This window comes from Ammodytes marinus, assembly GCF_949987685.1.
Source record: "Ammodytes marinus genome assembly, chromosome: 16".
Classification (NCBI taxonomy): domain Eukaryota; kingdom Metazoa; phylum Chordata; class Actinopteri; order Uranoscopiformes; family Ammodytidae; genus Ammodytes; species Ammodytes marinus.
Window position 1 is genome coordinate 18023440 of NC_137220.1, and position 22246 is coordinate 18045685.

Sequence of the window (22246 nt, forward strand, 5' to 3'; positions counted from 1 at the left end):
AGACAATTGTCCCCTGGTATGGAAGTGTGTACATCATTTAGTCTGCATATAAAACAGAATATCAAGAGATTAGGTTTACTAGGCCTCACAACATCAATCCCTTCCCTTTTATTTTCTCCAATCCTTTGCTATTATCGCCTCCCTCTCTCGCTCTGTTCCACTGCTCGCGAGCGGCCAGTGCACCACAGTGTGCACGCGACGTGCCCCAGTGCATGACGCCGGACCAATCACAGCGCGCTATTCCGAAAGTTTACCTTTTATGGCTAGAGCCGGGCAACTGACGCACTATAAAAGAGATGCGCCCACGACGACCAGATTCACTCTGAGCGCCGTCACACGCAGCTTTGTGCGGGATATCATTTGCCTGAAACCGGTTTCCTTAAAGCGAAAAGCCCCCCCCACCCAAAAGGTAAGCAGACAGAAACTGTTATTTACATATTTCTAATTTAAGAATGGTATTGATCAAGTAAACAATGAGTCGTGTTCTCTTTTTCATCGCAAACGTCTGTAAAATGTGTCATTTAGAATGATAAAGATGGCACGGGCCACGAGGTTCTTTGTCCTGTCATACGCCGACTATACTGCTAAAATAATTGACAAAGTTGTAGCAATAGTAACCAGTAAGCAATCTGCGTTTTCCTTGTTTTCCTGAAGCGTGCATTAGCGGTGGCAGGAAACCGTTAAATTCACAGGTGCTTTCGGATGTAGCCGGCTTATGGTCGTCGTAAATTGACGGTTGTACTTAAACTGGCTTTGTCCTCGTGTAGTTGTGCAATAGTTTCTGTATTCCCTGCGTTTTCTCTTTCCTTCCCTCCGCAGGGTAGTTTGAAAAGGGGCTTTAGAGTTGAGGTCGTCTGGATCCCGGTTGCTCCCTTTGTGCGCCCGATGCGGCGGGGTGTGACCTACTTTAGCTTAGTAGCCTAGCCACATCATGCTAACGCCGCCCTTCAGACTTGCAACTGTGGCCATTTGAATCAAGATTTTCTTTTTTCCATGGACATTATTTGTATCCTTCTTGGGTGTATTAAATACACTCTATCATCGTAATGAAATGCATTTTATAAAAAACTTCCCATACTTGTACTATCAAAGGCATTCATTAATCGATGGATAGATGGATAGATGGATTAATTGAAGATAACTGTACCTGTATAATCATGTCTTGGCTCGCACGAGGAAATCAGACAAACTGCCAATGACTAATCATTCACTCTTAAAAAAGGCGTGGCTTTCAGGAAATGGAGCATCAGTCAAGGACTTGTGACCATTCATGAGTCAACATCAGTTCATTATGCAACTTCATAACTTAAAAAAAAAAGTATTAGGCTACAGCAGGTGTTTAAAGGTTGATGCCAGTTTTGTAACATTTGTAAATGAATAGGCTGCGTAGTCGAAGATAGGGCAGTGACCGGTTGACGGTGACGCAGTGATATTGAAGCAAAGCTTTCTGGTGAGCATTACAACCAGTAAGATTGAGCAACAATAGGAGGGGGGCTAACTGTGGTGGGGAGTGGTCGCGCGCCGCCGGGTCTGATAATGTCGAATGTTCCGTTTTTTTTCACTCGATGTGCTCCCTGCCGCTCTGGCCGCGCGCCATGGCGCCGGTAGCCGCAAAGCTGCTCAAAACCGAACCATGTCCTTATATGGTAATAACAGAATGCAGCGCCACTTCCTTTTGTCTGGCTCGTAGGAATGTGGGGCACGAGCTCCACCCAGCGGCCAATCGCATGAACTGCAGCTAGTTCGTCAACAGGAAGTGAGAGCTCAGAGTGCAGAGCAGGGAGTGGTTGGGAGGAGGATGTGAAACTTGAGTGTTTAATGGTGTTTTTTTATTTCCCTCTTTAACAGTTCAGCCATGGAAGATGAAATCGCCGCACTGGTTGTTGACAACGGATCCGGTATGTGCAAAGCCGGATTCGCCGGAGACGACGCCCCTCGTGCTGTCTTCCCCTCCATCGTCGGTCGCCCCAGGCATCAGGTGAGTGTCTGAAGAAATGTAGTAAAATCCTAAATTAGAGGAATGTTTAATGTTATTAGTGTTACTACATGCACTATGTATGTAAGCCTGGATTCTTACATTTTTATTTTAACTGGCTGACAGTGGTTTCAGTTCTGTTCACATTAAAAGCTATGCAGTCAAATACGGTTATCAGCTTGACAACATACACAGCAATGGAAATAACAGTGACTGTATTACTTGCTAAACCATAGTTCCTAGAGTCAAGATGTTAACCTGCAGCTAGATTAGGAAAGCCCTGTAGTGTTCCCGGTGTTCCCCCACCAGAACATTGGTTTAACAAGTTCTCATCTCTTGTTCAGGGAGTGATGGTGGGTATGGGCCAGAAGGACAGCTACGTTGGTGATGAAGCCCAGAGCAAGAGAGGTATCCTGACCCTCAAGTACCCCATCGAGCACGGTATTGTGACCAACTGGGATGACATGGAGAAGATCTGGCATCACACCTTCTACAACGAGCTGAGAGTCGCCCCCGAGGAGCACCCCGTCCTGCTCACAGAGGCCCCCCTGAACCCCAAAGCCAACAGGGAGAAGATGACCCAGGTACACACCCCAGACGTCAAGCCACACTACATTACAATATTGACTGTTCTCAACCAGGAACCTCACTTTTTAGTTTCCTCCTCGTTCCATTCTCACTCGCTCCTTCCTCCCCTCTCCTCCAGGACCTCTCTTCTATAAGATGATCTATCATCAACAGGTCTCTCTTGACTGTGTGCCTTTTTTTCTGTTTTTATCTGCACTTGTGTCTGTTGCGCTGAGCCAGCAGATCAGCACCTAATAGACATGTGACATGCACAAGTGTGACGGGATGTTGACTTTCTGCACTTTGTTTTTTTTACTAACTTCATTCAATCTTAGCCTCACTCTTCTAATGCATGTAGTGAGTGCAGTGGCCACAAAAGCTCAAGACCTTCTCTCTCTTTTTTTTATTGATTCTTGTTAAATACTTAACTGTTCTCTCCTCAACTTTTCAGATCATGTTCGAGACCTTCAACACCCCCGCCATGTACGTTGCCATCCAGGCTGTGCTGTCCCTGTATGCCTCTGGTCGTACCACTGGTATCGTCATGGACTCCGGTGATGGTGTGACCCACACAGTGCCCATCTACGAGGGTTATGCCCTGCCCCACGCCATCCTGCGTCTGGACTTGGCTGGCCGTGACCTCACAGACTACCTCATGAAGATCCTGACAGAGCGTGGTTACTCCTTCACCACCACAGCCGAGAGGGAAATCGTGCGTGACATCAAGGAGAAGCTGTGCTACGTGGCCCTGGACTTCGAGCAGGAGATGGGCACCGCCGCCTCCTCCTCCTCCCTGGAGAAGAGCTACGAGCTGCCCGACGGACAGGTCATCACCATCGGTAACGAGAGGTTCCGTTGCCCAGAGGCCCTCTTCCAGCCTTCCTTCCTCGGTAGGTTCACCCCCCCAAACATAAGCCTAACGTGCAAATACATGCTGCAACATGGGACGACCCTTCTGGTTTCTCTGCTCTTAAAGTGGCTGACCCAGTGTCTTTTTGTCTTTGCTCACAGGTATGGAGTCCTGCGGAATCCACGAGACCACCTACAACAGCATCATGAAGTGTGACGTGGACATCCGTAAGGACCTGTACGCCAACACCGTGCTGTCTGGAGGTACCACCATGTACCCCGGCATCGCAGACAGAATGCAGAAGGAGATCACAGCCCTGGCCCCATCCACCATGAAGATCAAGGTGAACTGACTTGTTACAGTCGACCAGAGTGGCAAAGTGTTGCTACAGAGAAGTTAAATGTCTTTGAACAAAAACTGCTTTATCCTAATAAGTTTGTTGTCTCTGTGCAGATCATTGCCCCACCAGAGCGTAAATACTCTGTCTGGATCGGAGGCTCCATCCTGGCCTCTCTGTCCACCTTCCAGCAGATGTGGATCAGCAAGCAGGAGTACGATGAGTCCGGCCCTTCCATCGTCCACCGCAAATGCTTCTAAACAGACTGTTCCTCCTCCCCCTCCCCGACCAAACGCCCAACAACTTCAGCTCTGTGCAAAACAACCACACACCACACATTTCTCATACACTCAGGCGCAGAGCCTAGATGACCAACTCATTGGCATGGCTTCAGTTATTTTTGGCGCTTGACTCAGGATTTAAAAAAACTGGAACGAAGAAGGAGACAGTAATGTTTTTGGCTAGGTTAAAAAAAAAAGCACCCCAGGGTTCTGCAGTTGCATCTGGGGACTTAAAAAAATGTACATTTTGTTTTTCTTTGAGTCATTCCAAATGTTTGTTAACTGCATTGTTCAGACACATGATTCCAAATGTTAACTGCATTGTTCAGACACGTATTCGCCTCTGTGAAGGCTGCCCAGTGGTTGGCGCATACTTAAACATGGTTGTAGTATCGCTTGTATGTAAATTATGTCTGGGTTTTTTGTACTTTCAGCCTTAAAAATATCTTGGTCCTGTTAATTTTTTTGTTTTTGTTATGCAAAACCCAATCGTGACCTCTTCATCCCCTGGGGTGGTGGGGCAAGTGGTCTCGATGTGATGGGGTAACATGGGGTGCCAGACCGGTGGGGCCAACCTGTACACTGACTAAACAATCCCAATAAAGTGCACATGTGTTCCGACATGACGTCTGACTATTGTCTTCCCTTTAAATGTTGTTTGAAAGTGAATTGAACTGTTCAGCCAATGAAATCAGAACTTATGAAAATGATGTAGTATAAAAGGATATGGTTCATGTAGAAAATGGTTTTCCTCAGGAAATGGCTACATGCCAAACCCACATTAACTTTATGGCAGTAGAAAAAGAGCTTGGTACTGTTGGCTTTATTATTTACTATCTATGGTTGGCTTACATTTTTAGCTGCTATAATTTACTTTTTGGGGGCATTTCCCTTTATTTGATAGTACAGCAAGACAGACCAGAAATGGTAGAGGGGGAAACTTATGCAAGTATCTATAACATGGTAGAACTTTCTCTTTGCCATCACATGAAAGCATTGGAAATTTAGGCTGTAGGCCTTGATGCTAAATGTGCCAAAAACTGGTCTTTACACTTATATTGATTTCTTCAACTATAGTTTTAAGAGTACTTTGGAAAAATCTTCCAGGAAATGCTGTAATTTACCAAGACAAGATACAGAGCTCAAGATAAGATGAATTCTACGCATGTAGGCTCTAAGGGACATGTTGTTTTTTACTTTATGGAAACATGACTTAAGTTACATGTAGATAACTGCATTCATATTTTAGACCAGAATATCAACTTATCAGATACATTTGTCAAGGTATCAAGAGACAATAAGTTCCCACTAATCCTACTAGACACCATTGGGTCAATAAGTAATTTGGGTAGATTTCACAACCATTGCATGTGGTGGATTAGTTGGTTGAACCTGTTGACCCCTGCAGCTTCTCAAGTTCTATTACAGTCCCAGAAGTGAAGTGCAATTGGACAGAGGATGAAATAACTTCCAGTTCTTGCTGGTAAAAGCCAATTGTTTGGGGGGCGCCCTTAGCTCAGTTGGTAGGGCGTCCCCCCATGGGCCTCGGCCAGCAGTGGACCCGGGTTCGATTCCAGCCCGCGGCCGTTCTTTGCATGTCACTCCCATCTCTGCCCCATTTCAACTCTGTCTCTCTGCACTATCAATAAAAGCATAAAAATGCCCAAAACATATATTTAAAAAAAAAACAATTGTTTGCCTAAGGGGGTTCAGTTCTCCAAGTCATTAGGTGTGCTTACAAACTGGACTGTATTTATGAACAGTAATTGTCAGCAACTGCCTGTCACTGACTGTGTTACTGTGAACTCGGATATAAATGTTTCCAAATAGGTGTATACACCCGACAAAAATATAAATGCAATAGGCTATCAGAAAAGGCTTTATACTCTTACGTATGTTATGTTTGCATAAAGTTTCAAAAACTCTAGCTGACCAGGATAAATTACCAACCTATTCCTTGGTGTGATAATGTCACATTTAGGACTTTTTAACAATTTAAAACACAGTGATAAGTATGTGAGAGTGTAATATGTTAGATTTACACAGGGCGTGTGTTTTGTGGCTTTTGAGACCAAATCCCATTAGAACAGCCTTTGCCGCCGACTGGATCAAACTGATCTCATTTATTATAAAAAACAATTTGTTTTTCATGTACAGTAAGTGAATCCCTGTGCCTCTGGCTTTATGCTGACCTACTTGCTGCAGTGTTAACCTAGCTCAGCGGAGTAGTTATTGGGGGTAAAACTCATAAACTATAAGGTCAGTGGGGGCTCAAGGGACTGACCCCAATGAGGTCACAGTCACAGCACGACAGACATGAAAAGAGCCCGGATCAGTCTCTTATTGTCCCATTAAGAGCCTTTTATGTCCCTCGCAATGACATCATCCATGATCCTGCTTTCCTTCAGGGATCATGAGATTAGCCTAAAATGCACCAATGATGAGGAAGCTTGACCATGAGTAACCAAGACTCTTTCCATGTCACATTCTCATGAGGGAAATAGGCCCTGGCTACCTCTGTGTGTTTGGAAATTAGAAAACGTTCTCCCCTTTCCACTATTCTCTCTAACCAAAATAAAACACGAAAGTACATCAGAGAGCATTGGCCACATTAGTATTCTTGTATTGTGTTCTGACTTCTTGTAAAACTACTGTATCCCAAACTGTTTGTGGATTTGCCGCAGTTACACAGTCTACACAGCAGGTGGCAGTGAAGGTCCATATTTTTTCCTTGAAGTTTAACGCTTGACTGTTCAGTACATGTTCATGATGTTATCGTTTGTTCTACCACCCAACACTGTAACTCCCATCAAAGCAAAGAGCTGAATCTGAAAGCACGACTCACAAAGTGGTATTTGAATTGATGGACGGTGAGTAGGCCTATGGAAATTGGACGGAGTGCAGCAGAAAAGCATTGGGAGTTGCATATTACAGCAGTAACCAGACGAAGAGTGGCTAAAAGATGGAGCATATTTTATTCCAGGTTTACTAGAATGCTGGGGGTTATAAGCCAAACGTGCCACAATTCCACTCTAGTTTAACGTGAGTTCAGTGTAAACGTGCGTAAAAAGCGCCGCTTAAACGGGTACAATGATGCTTTTTACATGTATTTGGACGGAAATCAGATCAAACTAGCGGTGAATTGTGGCTCTTTCGGCTTACCATAGATGAAAGACACTGCTGGGCTTGTTTCCTGTCCACATCTGAAAAATAAAACGATCTGTCGAATATTGCCTACGCCTATTACAGAAATGAAAGTGGTTAAGATAGTATAGTAGATTGTAGATTATGCGGCCTCACCCTCATGTTTTATGCATCATATCCTGTACCTTGTGTGTGTGTGTGTGTGTGTGTGTGTGTGTGTGTGTGTGTGTGTGTGTGTGCGCGCGCGCGTGCGTCCACGCCATCCAAGAGTCACGCTGCGTCCATCATTACTCAGGCCGTGCTGATTTCATAGCGGAGCATCCTGAGCTATGCATCATGCGTAGAGGCACCTGCTGATATATGTTGAGCCAGAGGAATGCATGCAGCAGCAGGGTCCCGCAGGCACACACAGTGTTTCAGCAGTGATATGAATTCATATGCGCATGCATTAAGTCAGGCTTCACACGGGAATGCTTACAGAATACACACCATACCCAGTGTGAAGATCAAGTGTGTTTGGGTATTGGAAATGTATTCCTTCTCACCGCCCCCTCCCCTGTGATTCTGCTGAGACTGCTACCCTCTGATGTCCTTTTATTGCCACGCCAGCAAAACACTCACTGGCAGGAGAGCAGTGCTTGGCATCTGTGATTGCGCGTGTTTAATCGTACTGTGCATGCACGTGTGTGTGTGTGTGTGTGTGTGTGTGTGTGTGTGTGTCTGGCATGCACATGTCGAGATTGTCGTGCAGTTTTTGTGTGTGTGTGTGTGTGTGTGTGTGTGTGTGCGCGCGCACTGCAGGTGTTTTTGCACGACACACTCCAGAGACGACACAGAGGGGGACCAATTTGTCTGAAAACGAGGCGTTCCTGAATTTCCTACAGTTTTTTGAGCTTTTACAGCGACACCATTGGCCAGGTCACAGATCAGCCCTGCGTATGCAGTTCTCGACTTTTTCCGACAGGTGGGGCTGCTGTGCCGCGTGCGTGAACCACCTTTCGGCCTGCCTGTAAACTAGGTGAAATGTTTGCAGGGAAGGCTACCACTGCTGACAGAAGGAGGCCAGCAGAGAATAATTGATCATATTCAAAAGGCAGTTGCTTCTCTTTGTGTGTGCCCTGTTCCCTGCTACCCCATCTGCACAGTTATCCCTAGTTTGGTTGGGTGGCTGGAGATGCAAAATGTATCTGACTGACAGCTTTAAAAAAACTGGTCAATTGACTTATTTTTTAACTAGTTTTACAAAATTCTCACTCAAATCAAATCTGTTTTTCAGCCAAAGAAGGACACTTTAAACGTTTCCACCTTGCACAATCATGAAAATGGGTGATGGATAGCAGCAGAATTGATAGCACTCACAGAAAAAAAGAAATGGGAGAATAGAAAGAGAGAGAAAGGCAGGGTGTGGAGGCCCTTGCAAGCATTTAAAAAAAAAAATTCTTGAGGTTTCAGGGGACTTGACACATCACCGCCGTTCATTTACTCAGCAGGAGACGTGTCTGTTGCATCAGTGTTTCCTTACGCTTGTGGCGAGGCCGCATGGCTTTTCTCAAGAAGAAAAAAAACCCAAAATTTCTCAAAGCTCTAACCGCACGGCTCAGGCCCAGAGACAGGCACCAAAAATACACAGTTCTGTGCACTGCAGGCTTGTTCAAGCACCCTGCACCCTCCCCACCACTACTACCCCCACCACCCGTCTTGGTTCGTAGCAATGGCAGATGGGAATGACTTTGCTTTGACTTCCATGAGTGTCCTTTTTCCAGAAATAAGCGTGTTTATTTCGGTTTAAATGAAATTCATACTGCTGTTGGGCCTTGATGGTTTGTTTGACAGGGACAGCACACATCAGGTTACATGAATATAGGACATGTGGTGGATTGTAACTAAAGGTCTTAAGCTCGGTTGGAGGTGGTGGAATCCACTTTTTCATTTCATGTGCTCTGGTGGTGGTGTGTGGGGTCTCAGTCTAAAAGATAAAACTGCTGCTACATATGCAATGAAGGGGAAGTTCATGTATGACCACACACATGCATACGCCTATATATATATGCATGTATGTCTCTAGTTTCTCACTCTGATCATACAGCTCATGTTATTGAAACAACCAGAAATGATGAAACCAAAGCAGAATACCACCGTAAAATTACAGATTGACGAAAACTGGAAATATCTGTAGTGACATTCTATCATGTGTGAACTCAGAAGTGCCCAAATTGTCCGTGCGTGCATCCACTTATACACATTCAGTGGTATGACTGTCAGGGTGGTGTGCATTTGGTCCCCCCCCCTCAATCCACCATAAAACCCTGCAAGGCACAGTCCGTTGATTGACATGTACCCCATGAGAGTTGTATGTGTGCATGCGTGTGCTTCAAGTGGGGGTTGGCGTGTGTGGTGGTGATGTCAGTCAGCTCAGACTTAAGTGGCATGTTTATTGCATACACTGTATGTGTGTGTGCACACGTGTTTTTGTATCTGTATGCATGTTTGTTTCATTCCATCAAGAGACATGAGACTGCACACTCAGCCTCCCTCACTTTAATGTTGTGGATTTGTCTTGCTGCAGTGCAGCAGCAGTAGCTACAGTAACAATACAGTACTTGAGTAGAGCATGAGACACAAGGCATGATGAATGAGTTAGCCCTTTGGGCATGCAGGCGCTCTCCGTGTGTGTGTGAATGGGAGGGGCAGCAATAAAATATCCGGACTGCTGTTATGTATTCCTGCTTCTCATTTGTCTATTCAAGGAATATTGTAGGAAATATGTTTACTGGGGACATGGCCATAAATTCAGGCTTATAGCAGCAGCCATATGTGAGATCTGCTAACAGGAGTTGAAGCATGGGTGCTTATGCAGGAGGGCATATTTCTGTATTTATTTATGTATCAGAGGAGTGAACCCCCTGCTGAATTAATCAATGATGTCTCGTGCCGCTGCGTCCCCTGTGGGTTAATGCAGCCAGCCCTGGAGGGGGTAATCAAATAGTCTGGCCGCCAAATCAAATCATTTACCTGATCCTTCCATTGATAGGGCAGAATCAACCCAAAGCCCAACAATGGTATTTGGACAGCCACATGGCTTAGAGGTCGATGTGAGATGTGGTGTAAAAGGCAAAAAAGATAAGAGGCAAAACAACAATGAGAAAAAACAATGAAGGGGAAGAAAGCAAAACACAAGCCGGTTAAACAAGAGTCAGGGGTAACAGATGTTCTCGTTCTGTAATCTTTGGTCTGCAGAATAAAAACAATGTAAGCCCAATGAAAAATTGGCTGTGGTTTCACTTTGACTCAGCAGAGCTTTAGGCTATAAATCATATAGTTGTTTTTTGCAGTACTTTTTCACTGCAGCCCACAACATAGAGGAGAAGCTCTGCTTTAAGTTGGAACCTCCTCAGAGCCCAGTTGGTATAGGCCTATGTATAGGCTATAAAAACATAATCTGCCTAATGGTTCCATCTGCTCCAACAGTTATGCATCACTCCAATGTGCCTAACCTATAATAAACCTAGAATGATGTGTTATTTCCATCAGATGAGAACTTTGCACATTGATCACACATTGTCCATTCTCGGTTGTTGTTAGCCTATGTATAACGAATAATGAATTAGACTTTATTGAATTGTTTTGGCTGAAGAGTTGATGGATGGATTGATTTGTTTTATGTCAGCAGCACATTGTTATAGGCTAATTCTTGTTCAGGAAGGTCATACTGTCATAAAATTACTTCAGTCTGTGGATAATTAAATTGTGATTATTCCTTTATTGAAGTCACTGTTGAATGCTTAAAATTCTGCATCTAGCCTATGTTGCCCGTTCCTATCTGATGGAATCGTGGTTTAGCTTAATTAATAAGCCAAATTAATACTCCATAGGCTTAGGGCCAACTGCAGCCGGACCCACCTCAGAGTGGAGGTAACCCCCCACGAACGCCGATGCATTTGACAAGAAAAACAACAACGAGAAAAAGAAACCCGCATCCCGCTCGCGGGGTGAAGAGACAGCAACAATGGGGCCTAATCTAAAGGCATTGTCTGAATTCCCAGTCGGAGAGATTTGGAGAACAAAGGCTGGCTTGGTCCCCTCGGAAGGGACACTGCTCTGATCTCCGCCTGGTAATTCCCTGCCCGGGTCTCGTGAAGGGGCGACGAGCAGACAGGTTGGCGGGGCGAGAGCTGTCGCTGAGCGGCCTCTTCTTTCTGCTCGACTCGGTGGTAGATTACGGGTGTTGTCCGACCAGGGGAGAACATTTTATTTTTAAAAAGTGCATGGAGGTTGACACAACCTTACCGGAAACACCGTGACAACCCGATCCGTTTATCAGCTGCTGCCCCGGCGGTAGCTCTGACAAACCTCCACCGTCCGCTCGCCTTCTTCAGCGGTTTGCACTCTGTCGTGGCGCTCGCGCTCCCCTAGCTGAGGGGCTCCTTGAAACCGACGCGCTGTTTGGAGGCGGGGTCGGAGAAGCGGAGGCGGGTGGTTGGGCGGAAGGGTTACAGGGGCAGCTTGAAACCGCCTCAGATTTTTTTAATCAACATTTTTTGCAACTATGTAACGCGGTGCGGGTAATTTACAGGGAAATGTACGGGTAAAATATTTTTTTTAGTGTGCGAGTGTCACAGTAGGTAGCCTACTGTGCACTAGCCTATAGGAAACAAGGGAGGTCATGTTATTTTTTTTCAGAGGCCTAGTTCACACCAAAGGTCGACTATCGCCCCCCTTCTGAATTTTAGCATAATAGCACTACATGAGTAGCCTACGCCAATTTTCTCACCTCTTCTGATGCAAATCCGTGTCCTCCACGCAGACTATAGGCCTACTCAAGAAACATCCAGCGTTGCTTCAACTACAGCCTATATAGGCTAGTCTGTTTTGGCAATTTGAATATCAAAAGCTGTGCATTATTCATCGGTGAAAAAATTATTGTTACGGTTCTGGACCTGCCAGGAAGACTGCATTCTATTATTATCGCGGAAATGTACCTGGTTGCGGACCCATCGAGTGGCTGAGATATATAGGCCTATAACTATGTGCTAACGAAATTAGTGGTGCAAAAAAAAAAAAAAAAGTTTGTCAATTTAGTGCTAATCCGTTTTGGCTTTTCACTTCTCTTTGTCCTTGAACCACACAGGCCAATGATTGGTCTATTAAGGTTTGGGTCTCGACAACGACCACATTGTGGACGCCCAAATGAACTTGAATAATTCAATTAGAATAAATTGAAGGACCCTGTGAGATTGATTTTTGACATTGATGTTTGAGTTCACATGTCTTTCCCCTCTGAAAGCGGGTTGAGGGGCGTAGTGGAAAAGTAAATGACTGCTTCCCAGTAAGAAAAAGTAACCTGAGCCCTGGACTACATTAAAGAAACGAGTGCAATATTTTTAAGCGCCCCCATACCTTTTGCTTCCAGGTCTTTGAGCGTTTATTACACGCTAACCAACATGGAAATGGTTTGAGGGAAAAAGGGGGTGTATGCCCCCCCCCCCCCCCCACACACACACACACACACACACACACACACACCGTCCCCACTAAAAAAACAGAATCTCACTGCTTGTTTTGATCACTCAAGTCTTGAAGGGAGAGGGGACCTTGAAACGGCTCAACCTCCTTGCTCCATAATTGGTTTTATAGTGCTGGCGAGCGTCCAGTGTGTGTGTGTGTGTGTGTGTGTGTGTGTTTTTTAACGCTGGGGATTTTGATTGACACTTCGTGCAGCCAATCAGGCAGGAGCGTTGTAGGCTGGGCTGGGGTTGGGTGGTAGCGATGGGGATAGGCGGGGCTTACAAAACAATGCTGTGTTTCATTGCTGAGGAGTTTATGGCCGCGTCAGGGGCTGTCTCTGCCCCCCCCCCCCCACCCCTGTTATCCCCCAGTTTACCTTCGGACGAGCCTGTAATGGACTACTCCAGTTCTCCCAGCGACCTGGACGAATTTTGAGAGACTGTCTGTATTTTTAGCTCATTCCCCCAAGGTTTTCCACTTTCAAGTAAGCGGCCAGGATATACCTTTTTTCTTGTTTGTTCCTTTTTCCAGCTATATTGTCAGAGTTGACGGCGTCCGAATATTTTTTATATAGCTTGTAAATGTGAATGAAAAGGGCGCGGAGGTTACACGACATTTACTTTTTTTCCGGGGCTGTCGTCGGTGTGGAGAGCTCACTTAGGAGACGTTTCCGCCGAGAAAGTTTTGTGTGCGTGTGTCGTTTAGGGAACCGTGAAAAAGTTTGAAACGTGGCTGTATTGCCGTCTGCTCCTCCGCTGCCGTGCCGCATGGAGCACTTCGGGGAAGGGTCCCGTGTAGGCTACACACCGTCCCGGGCTGTTTGTGGGGGCTTGGAGGCTACATTTGTGTCTGGTGTGTGTTTATGTAAAGGAAAGGGGCTTTATTGTGATTTCTGAGCGAGCCTTTCTTCAGATCCCGCCCGCCTGTGTATCACGAGTCGTTGCTGTAACGTGTTTGCTTTGCAGCCTTTGAAGGTTAACTCGACTTTCGACTTGGTTTTCTTTTAACTTTAATTAATTAAGCAAATTGTCTTTCAATAATTTGAGGTACGGAAAACATAAAATATGGTTAGACTCCACTCCACTAGAAAGGCTACCGTTTTCTAGCCTATCTGATTGATAAAGTCGCAATTCATTGTTGTTGTTGTCCCTTTCAAAGTAACTTAATCTATTTTTGTGTTAAAAAAAACATCTAGGCATTTGTGTGCGCGAAGATTGTGTTGAATCGTTTGTTTTCCAAAACGATCAAAATCCACAAAAGATCCGAGGCTCAATCCTCAGGTCGATTCTGATTTAAAATGAATATGCCTATCCGTCGAAGACCACTGCTGTTTAGCCTGTATATTTATATATGGCTACTAGTTCAAACTTGGGTCCAGATGGTAGGCCTACATCGTCAACACCGTGAACATTAAACGAGGTTACAGTTTTATAAATGAAAGTGTTTACGGGTTGGGATCTTGATTTCTTTCCTTTTGGCAGCACCCATGTCGAATTGCGAAGTAGCCCGGACTAAATTCCCATCTGTGGGCAACAAAACACCGCTAAGCCCGCTGATGAATGATGCAGGCTTTTGCAACCTTATTTATTTTTAACCCGTTTGATATTTATATTTGATGCGCCTCCAGTATTTATGGTGTATTGGTTTACAGGGCGACTCGGCCCATTGCCTACATTGCTGTTTTTACGGTTCGGGAAAACAGCTGTGTAATCTTGGAAACGGGGGAATAGGTTATTTAACATTTGGCTGTAGCTTAGCGTTTCCTTGGCGGGGTCACTGTGTTTTTGTGGCCGGGGCAGAGCAGCTGGTCGCCCTCTCTCTCCTGGTTGTGTTTCCCTGGGAAGCGGCGCTCCGGAGCGGCCGCCTTCTCGGTGTGCAGTGGGGGTGGAGTGCTGCTGCTCCGCGCAAAACATTAGATCACAATATTGTCGCTATACCTTTTTAAAGCTGAGTTAAGATCTGCAGTTAAGATACGCCAGGAGCAACTCTTCAGGCATGTGTATGGACCAGCTAATAATCAACGTTTAGTTTTTGAAGTGTTTTTTCCAAACTGCGTCATTGCTCGTTTGGGTCTGCCTGTTCGCTGCAAAGAGGAGAGAAATCCGAAAACAGTTTGTCCATGTCTCAGCCTGCTCTCAGATCATAGCCTATATCAAACGATGTTTTTTTTCTTGTATTTTATAGGTCAGAAGAATGGCTGAAAAGGAGCCCGAATCGCCTGGAAAACTAAAGACATTATTATAGCCCGAATTGGCTTTTTTCGGAATAGGGGGCCTATATCCGAACGGACAGTTTCTTTTCACAACTTTCCCCTCCGTGGATAATGGATGGCAGAGATTTTGGACCCCCCCGATCCGTCCACGTACCACCGCCGTTGTTGGCGGGGCTCGCAATGGAGTCCCACCGACTCGGAGCAGCAGCGGCAGCCGGGAGGATCCCTCCCTCGCCCGGTCACTTGGGCGCGAGTCATCCGCCACCTCTCCACTCCGGGAAATTCTTGCCATCAACCATTAACCTACATCCACACCACAGTAAGTGTATTATGGTTAACTGCTTGCATGCTGTAATGTGATTGCTGTAAAAGCACAGCCCTTAAATGATCTAATATTAACTTAAAATAACGCTGCGCAAAAATGCGCACAGTTGGTGGCGGCTTGTGCGGTCATCATTTGGATGTTTCTACGGTGTTCGGTGGGAAGTGAACCCAGATGTATATTTCATAAGGAGGAGTGTGTTATAAAACTGTGACAAGTTTTAACTTTGGTATTATGAGATGGTGTTTGGGTTTGCCAGCATTTGCAACGGGCAGTGCGACTGTGTTGGCGGAAAATTGCTAGGCAGTTTGAAATTGCAACACACACACATACACCGATACATACATACATACACACACACGGCGGCAGTTGTTTAGGTACAAACGGGACTGATTGTTGTTGCAGCAGTATGCAGTTCAGGGTGCAGCGGTCTTGGATTGCATGTGAACCATTACACCGTCATTGCCGTGTGTGTCTGTCTGTGTGTGTGTGTGTGTGTGTGTGTGTGTGTGTGTTTTGGGGAGGTACATTTGGTGACAGACCACTTCTAAAGAAAAAACTGTGGTTCAGTCTCTAGCAGTTACAGTAAAAGCACTACTCTCCTGGAACATTTGACGAATGGCTGATGCTGCTTTTTCCCGCATTTGTACCAATTCTGTTGGACATCCCCGCTGCTGTTAGGACTACAGAGAGGAATCTGTGTGAGGGGGAGAGAGAGTGTGTGTGTTTGTGTGTTTAAATGTTCAAACTGGATGTGTTTGACCACCAATGAGAAGGAGCAGCATGAACCAGGCACAGGCTTCTTAAATTGAACCACCGTGTGTTTGTTTACATTGTGTGTGTGTGTGTGTGTGTGTGTGTGTGTGTGTGTGTGTGTGTGTGTGTGTGTGTGTGTGTGTGTGTGTGTGTGTGTGTGTGTGTGTGTGTGTGTGTGTGTGTGTGTGTGTGTGTGTGTGTGTGTGTGTGTGTGTGTGTGTGTGTGTGTGTGTGTGTGTGTTAGACTAGTCTAGTGTTACCTGACTGTATAGTCACTAGATCATTTCAGTATATAATGTTATTCCTTGCCGTTTTGGTGATTTGCCTTATTTACCTTCACTGCCTGCACAAAGATGTCTGCTCCTGCTATTAGTAATGGAAGCCTTGAAATAACATGGTGTTAAAACGATAACAGTGCGTGTTGTTTGCATATCGTTCTGTGGTTAGTAAAAGGGAGAGTTGGAGCGCTGGCCCCCCGTTCCCTTTCTGTAAAGGAAAGATAGATCTGCAGTGTCTTTTTGGAAAGTCTGATAAATGCTCTCATAGAATTACTCACAATCTTTGAAGTGAGAAAGAGATACAATTACATATCCCTTGGTTTATTTTCAGAGGTAAAACTACTCTAGCTGTTCTCCCTGGTCCTTATGGGCGAGTGCATGGGTTCAATGCAGTACTACTTGTCATTTGGAGCGCACATTTGGGCTGTGATGAAGCGTTCATTTGACACACACACACACACACACACACACACACACACACACACACACACACACACACACACACACACACACACACACACACACACACACACACACACACACACACACACACACACACACACACACACACACACACACACACACACACACACACACACACACACACACACACACACACACACACACACACACACACACACACACACACACACACACACACACACACACACACACACACACACACACACACGAACACACGAGAAGCCGTCGGAGATTAAATCAACTCGCGGCGTTCCGGATGATTGATGGGTGCATCGTGGCAAAGAGACGTGCCAGTTTATTGCAGCTGTTGTTGGAACAGATTTCGCGGCTGTAGTAGGATGACAATGGAAATATTTTCAGGTGAAAATGATGAGATGTGTGGCTGGCTTTCCAATAAACGATGTAAAACACTAGGCTATTTGTAAAGTAAAAGGTGTGTGTGTGTGTGTGTGTGTGTGTGTGTGTGTGTGTGTGTGTGTGTGTGTGTGTGTGTGTGTGTGTGTGTGTGTGTGTGTGTGTGTGTGTGTGTGTGTGTGTGTGTGTGTGTGTGTGTGTGTGTGTGTGTGTGTGTGTGTGTGTGTGTGTGTGTGTGTGTGTGTGTGTGTGTGTGTGTGTGTGTGTGTGTGTGTGTGTGTGTGTGTGTGTGTGTGTGTGTGTGTGTGTGTGTGTGTGTGTGTGTGTGTCCGTCCCCTGTTCCATTCCCAGATTAAACACTTATTTAAAACGCAATACATTTTATTCTGCCCACACACACTGACCTTCTCACTCTGCGACTCTCAGCCCTCCACCCACTAACACACACACCACCGTACGATGCAGGTCATTTAGCTTTATGGCGCTCCTCCATATCACATCCCCACACATTACATTAACCAAAACCCTACTGCGATCTCGGCCCCATGCTTGTAATAACACTACACAGCCCGGTTACATGATAATTACCCACTAAATGCAAATGTTCATAATGTTCTCGTTTAACTGCAATAAACAGCGGGGATCCAGCGCTCATGGGCGCAATGTGCAAGCGGTGGGAGCCAAGGTCGCACTGCTGCTTCTGTTTATGTTTACAAGTGTTTCGTGGAATTTCAGACATGTTTCTTGCAATTTTTTTGTTTTTCGGCCGACCTCCTCCAGCAGATTTGACTGTTTATTGCACACTATTTTATGTCTCCTGTCTTCTGCTTTTGGTTCACTTTTTAAAAGGATTTCCAACAGACAGGCAGCTCCACATTGGCTTTTCAGTCTGTGACACTGCAAATAGTTTGGCAGTTGTACCAGCGTCTTTACAATGAACTGTAAAAATAGATCTAGTTAAAGACACAATTTAGCTTTCTGTTCCTCAATATGATAAGGTCTTAGTCACTGTTTATAAAATGGCGGTAAACGCTCCTCCATCACCAGATTGAGGCCATCTGTCCTCTTCCCTCACTCTGGCCTCTTGAGAGAGGTGGATTTTGTGTCAGAATTGCAAAAAGAAATCATGCTGAGTGATTTCCACACTAAATATCACAACCGGATGTAGTAGGCTATCTGGTATTTTTTATGACATGCTGCATTTGACCACATGTATTGGGACATCCTAAATCTTTTTCTACCTTTCTCAATAGCAGGAAAGTATGGGGATTGGAACGCACCCCCAGTGTGTGTGAGACACATTTTTCCTTTTGGATTTTGATTGGGAGAGTGAATCATTTTTTTACATGTATTATCCCATATATCTATTATTCAGTTCATCTGAATAGAAACACCAATGTTGCTGCAGCTGTTGGAAACGGAAAGAGCATCACTTCCTGACTTTCCAGCTGTGGAGGGCGGTGGACATTGTTGAAAGCCTGCATAAAGTGGGTGCATGTTGAATCTGCGTTCTGTTCTATCCATTAGCCATTCTTGTACACAATTACTCTAACTGTAATTATATAAGAGTGCAATATGGAACAAATGCAAGCTTAATGAGGCGAGAATATCGTTCGGGGGCGGCGTCCATCACTCCGTGGGACTTGATGGGTAACACAACTGAACCAGCTGATCCTGATCTTTTCTCACTCACTCACTCACTCACTCACTCACTCACTCACTCACTCACTCACTCACTCACTCACTCACTCACTCACTCACTCACTCACTCACTCACTCACTCACTCACTCACTCACTCACTCACTCACTCACTCACTCACTCACTCACTCACTCACACACTCACACACTCACACACTCACACTCTTTCACTAGGGAGTAGCAGAATATGGAAGTGAGTTGCAGAGGCAAATAAAGGCGTATTGGAATGGGAGCATGTGATTGCGCTTAGTGCAGTTACAGCCGGGGTTTCCCCCTGGGACGCTGCAGAGAAGGAGGAAGAGATTTATCCTGACCGCAACACATTCATACACGGTTACAGAAATGCGGTAGCCCTTCAAATGTTCCCTCTTTAAGTTTCTCTCTCTCACTCACTCACTGGCACGCACGCACACACGCACATTCATACAACATTGCGAGATTGCTAGTATAATTCATGCTGCTTTCGGGGCAGGTCAGGGTTAACTTGGCCGATACCAATTTGTCTTCCACACCACTTGGTTAGTAGTGTTTCTGTTTACGTTCAAATTAATGTGGCGAGTGTGTGTGTGTGTGTGTGTTTTTATGTATTCAAGGCACGGCCCCCGTGTGTGTGTGTGTGTGTGTGTGTGTGTGTGTGTGTGTGTGTGTGTGAGTGTGAGTGAGAGACAAAATGTGGCTTGGACACATCCCCTCTCAGATTAATTGAATCCTTCAGGAGAGAAAACAGACTGCTTAAGAGAAAGCACAAGGCACTGCTGCCCTTCTACAATAAACCTGTCAAAGGCAGAGACAAACAACATAGTCTCACACACACACACACACACACACACACACACGCACACGCACACACACACATTTACTAAACTCACACACAGCTGTCAAACCCAAGAGTGATAGGCAGGGATGTGTATGTGCTCATGAGAAAAAACGAGCGTGCCGTGGCATGTCGAAATACCCAAAGCATTAGCTAAGTCGTTCAAGCTGCCAGAACCCTCCCTTTTTACAACAACAGCCTCCAACATACACAAAGGTCACTCACTGCCTTATGTCTGTCTGTTCGTCTGCCTATTGAGTCCCAGTACACAAGGGCTGATAATATTCCTCCCAGCATGCTTGAGCTAAATTTAAAAAATGTGGAGCGACACAAGAGCAAGTTGGACAAGTCAAATTTGACTATTTCTAACTATGTATGTGGTGGTATGTGCCTCAGCCAGTCAGTCCCCTATGTTTTACAGTTTCGACACCTGACGTTTATTTTCAAAGTGTCCTGAGATTAACCGATACAAATGGAATGAATGGCAAACCCGCTTTGTCATTATTGCTGTCTTTTAGTGTCACTTACGCAACCAAGGGTTTTGTGTTCCGCTAATTTAGGGGAGACACTGCAGGCGAATAGGGTAATATTTGACTTATAGATATCATTATGAAACTTTGCCTGTTGACTTACAGGCATTAAAACAATATTTTTTTTTTATTAACACTTTTTCAGAGAATCTTTGAATAAATATGCACATTTGGAAATATCTAACCTATTATGTATACATTCACATTTTTTTTAAACTACATATCTAGATGTTTTATAACGCCTTATTTTCATTTTTACAACTTTTATCTTAAAATGTATTTTTTGTTGGCTAAATTTAAGAATAAATTGTATCATAAATCAGTTAACAACATATGAACAAAATCCTTCTGTCATAACATTCAGAATAGTGCTAAGAATGATTATCAAATGATTGTATAGTGAATGCTTTTAAAAGATGAGATTTTATCAAGCACAGAGTATTGAAAAAAACAATGTTGATTTATAATGGCCGATAAAGATGGTTGTATAGGATAAAGACACAGACACAGACAGGCAGATTTAGTTAATTAAACACCTAAATGTATATTTATGACTATTTTATTTATACTGGTATGAAAGTAGACATATTATGGAAGCTAAATATCCCAAAATCTAAAAACTGACCAGTGCTTGAAAATACAAGGTTTTTGCCTGCAGTGTCTGGCCTTAAGATAAATGTTAAACAAGAAGTCGACCCGCCCTGTTCTGCAGGTGTGTATATATAGCTGTCCCTTATTCGTGTGTGTGTGTGTGTGTGTGTGTGTGTGTGTGTGTGTGTGTGTGTGTGTGTGTGTGTGTGTGTGTGTGTGTGTGTGTGTGTGTGTGTGTGTGTGTGTGTGTGTGTGTGTGTGTGTGTGTGTGTGTGTGTGTGTGTGTGTGTGTGTGTGTGTGTGTGTGTGTGTGTGTGTGTGTGTGTGTGTGTGTGTGTGTGTGTCATTGCATCTTTGTTACCATGCAACTGTGCATGCCATTCTGCCTGTGAGAGACACTGCATGACTATGTGTGTGTGTGCGCGCCTGTTGCAAGCATGTTTCCATTTGCTTGTATGGAGGAGTGTATGGAGGATTGTGTTAAAGTAACACCTGCCGTCTTCACAGGAGATTCCTGAGTGCAACAGCTTGGCACAGTGGGACACACACACACACACACACACACACACACACACACAAGGTCTTTCCAAATTCCAAGCAACTATTGGCGCAAAGTTTTGCAAGGAAGAGAAATAAACTTAACCAAGCATTTTCTGTTGTTTAGTAGAATATATCTGTTCTTTTAAATAGCTGTGTTTCAACTGAGATGGCTGAATAGTTTGCAGAGAAAAAAGGCCTGTAATCATTTCAGTTCATTGGTTTTTGAACAAAGATGGAATAGTGTTTACTAAATGATCAGACCCTGCCCCCAAAGCCCCTCATTCTTAGTCTTCATTTATTTCCCAGTTACTTAAATCAAAGTTTGTTGTGAATCAAAGCGTGCTACTTCTTTTCATCTCACTTGCACTATGTTGTTCCTTAACATTCATGTAATTTTCTTCATCAATTTATGGCCATTTGTCATTTTTCTGGATTGCTACGTTCCCCTAGTTCCCCCTAAAAGCTCTTTTACTTTTTATTCATTGTATGATGATAATTAATGATTATTAACCAAATATGTCGCTTCTACTCCCAATTTCCCAAAAAGCTACAGACAGAAAGTACCACACAACTCATATTAACATTAAGTGGTTCCCAACACAGTTATTTTCTGACATTTCTTCACATTGCGTATTAAACGGACACAAATTAGATTTTTTTTCTCTGGAGAATTCCTTCCATGTCTGTAATTCTGTGGGTGTAGAGCATATCTTCAGATATAGCAAGAGATGTTTTAAGGGACGTGCGCGGGAAGCTCTTGTGCAGACAGCAGTTTGTAACGTACATTTTTACCAGATGTGTGCCTTTTTTCTGCAAGTTAAGTCTGCTTTCCTTTGCAAACGTATCGAGTAATTTCCTCAACAACAAACAGACACTGACTGACTGACGCAAAGTAGAGAAACAGACATACTGCAACGTGGTTTGCCAGGCCCGAAGGTTGACGTGTCATCAAGTGAGACTTTTTTTTTAAAGTGAAGTTGAGAAACAGTTTCCTATATAAACAACTG

At 44.5% G+C, this 22246-nt stretch overlaps 2 protein-coding genes across 5 annotated transcripts in view; both read left to right on the top strand.

Annotated features, from left to right (window-relative positions):
• The first annotated feature begins 283 nt into the window (after window positions 1–283).
• On the top strand, window positions 284–4636 carry actb2 (actin, beta 2). The gene is made up of 6 exons (XM_080043483.1): window positions 284–409; window positions 1849–1978; window positions 2320–2559; window positions 2994–3432; window positions 3554–3735; window positions 3846–4636. Exons 2-6 carry the CDS (start codon window positions 1856–1858, stop codon window positions 3987–3989), a joined length of 1128 nt encoding a protein of 375 aa, XP_079899609.1. The 5' UTR covers window positions 284–409; window positions 1849–1855; the 3' UTR covers window positions 3990–4636.
• Window positions 4637–13035: 8399 nt separating this feature from the next.
• The window catches only part of tnrc18 (trinucleotide repeat containing 18), a 48691-nt gene continuing 39480 nt past the window's right edge, over window positions 13036–22246 (top strand). For all 4 annotated transcript variants that reach the window (XM_080044080.1, XM_080044081.1, XM_080044082.1 and 1 more), the window contains exons 1-2: window positions 13036–13143; window positions 14844–15190. In XM_080044080.1, the coding sequence (XP_079900206.1) occupies window positions 14983–15190 (208 nt within the window). In that variant the 5' untranslated portion in view covers window positions 13036–13143; window positions 14844–14982. The remainder of the gene's footprint in view (window positions 13144–14843; window positions 15191–22246) is intronic.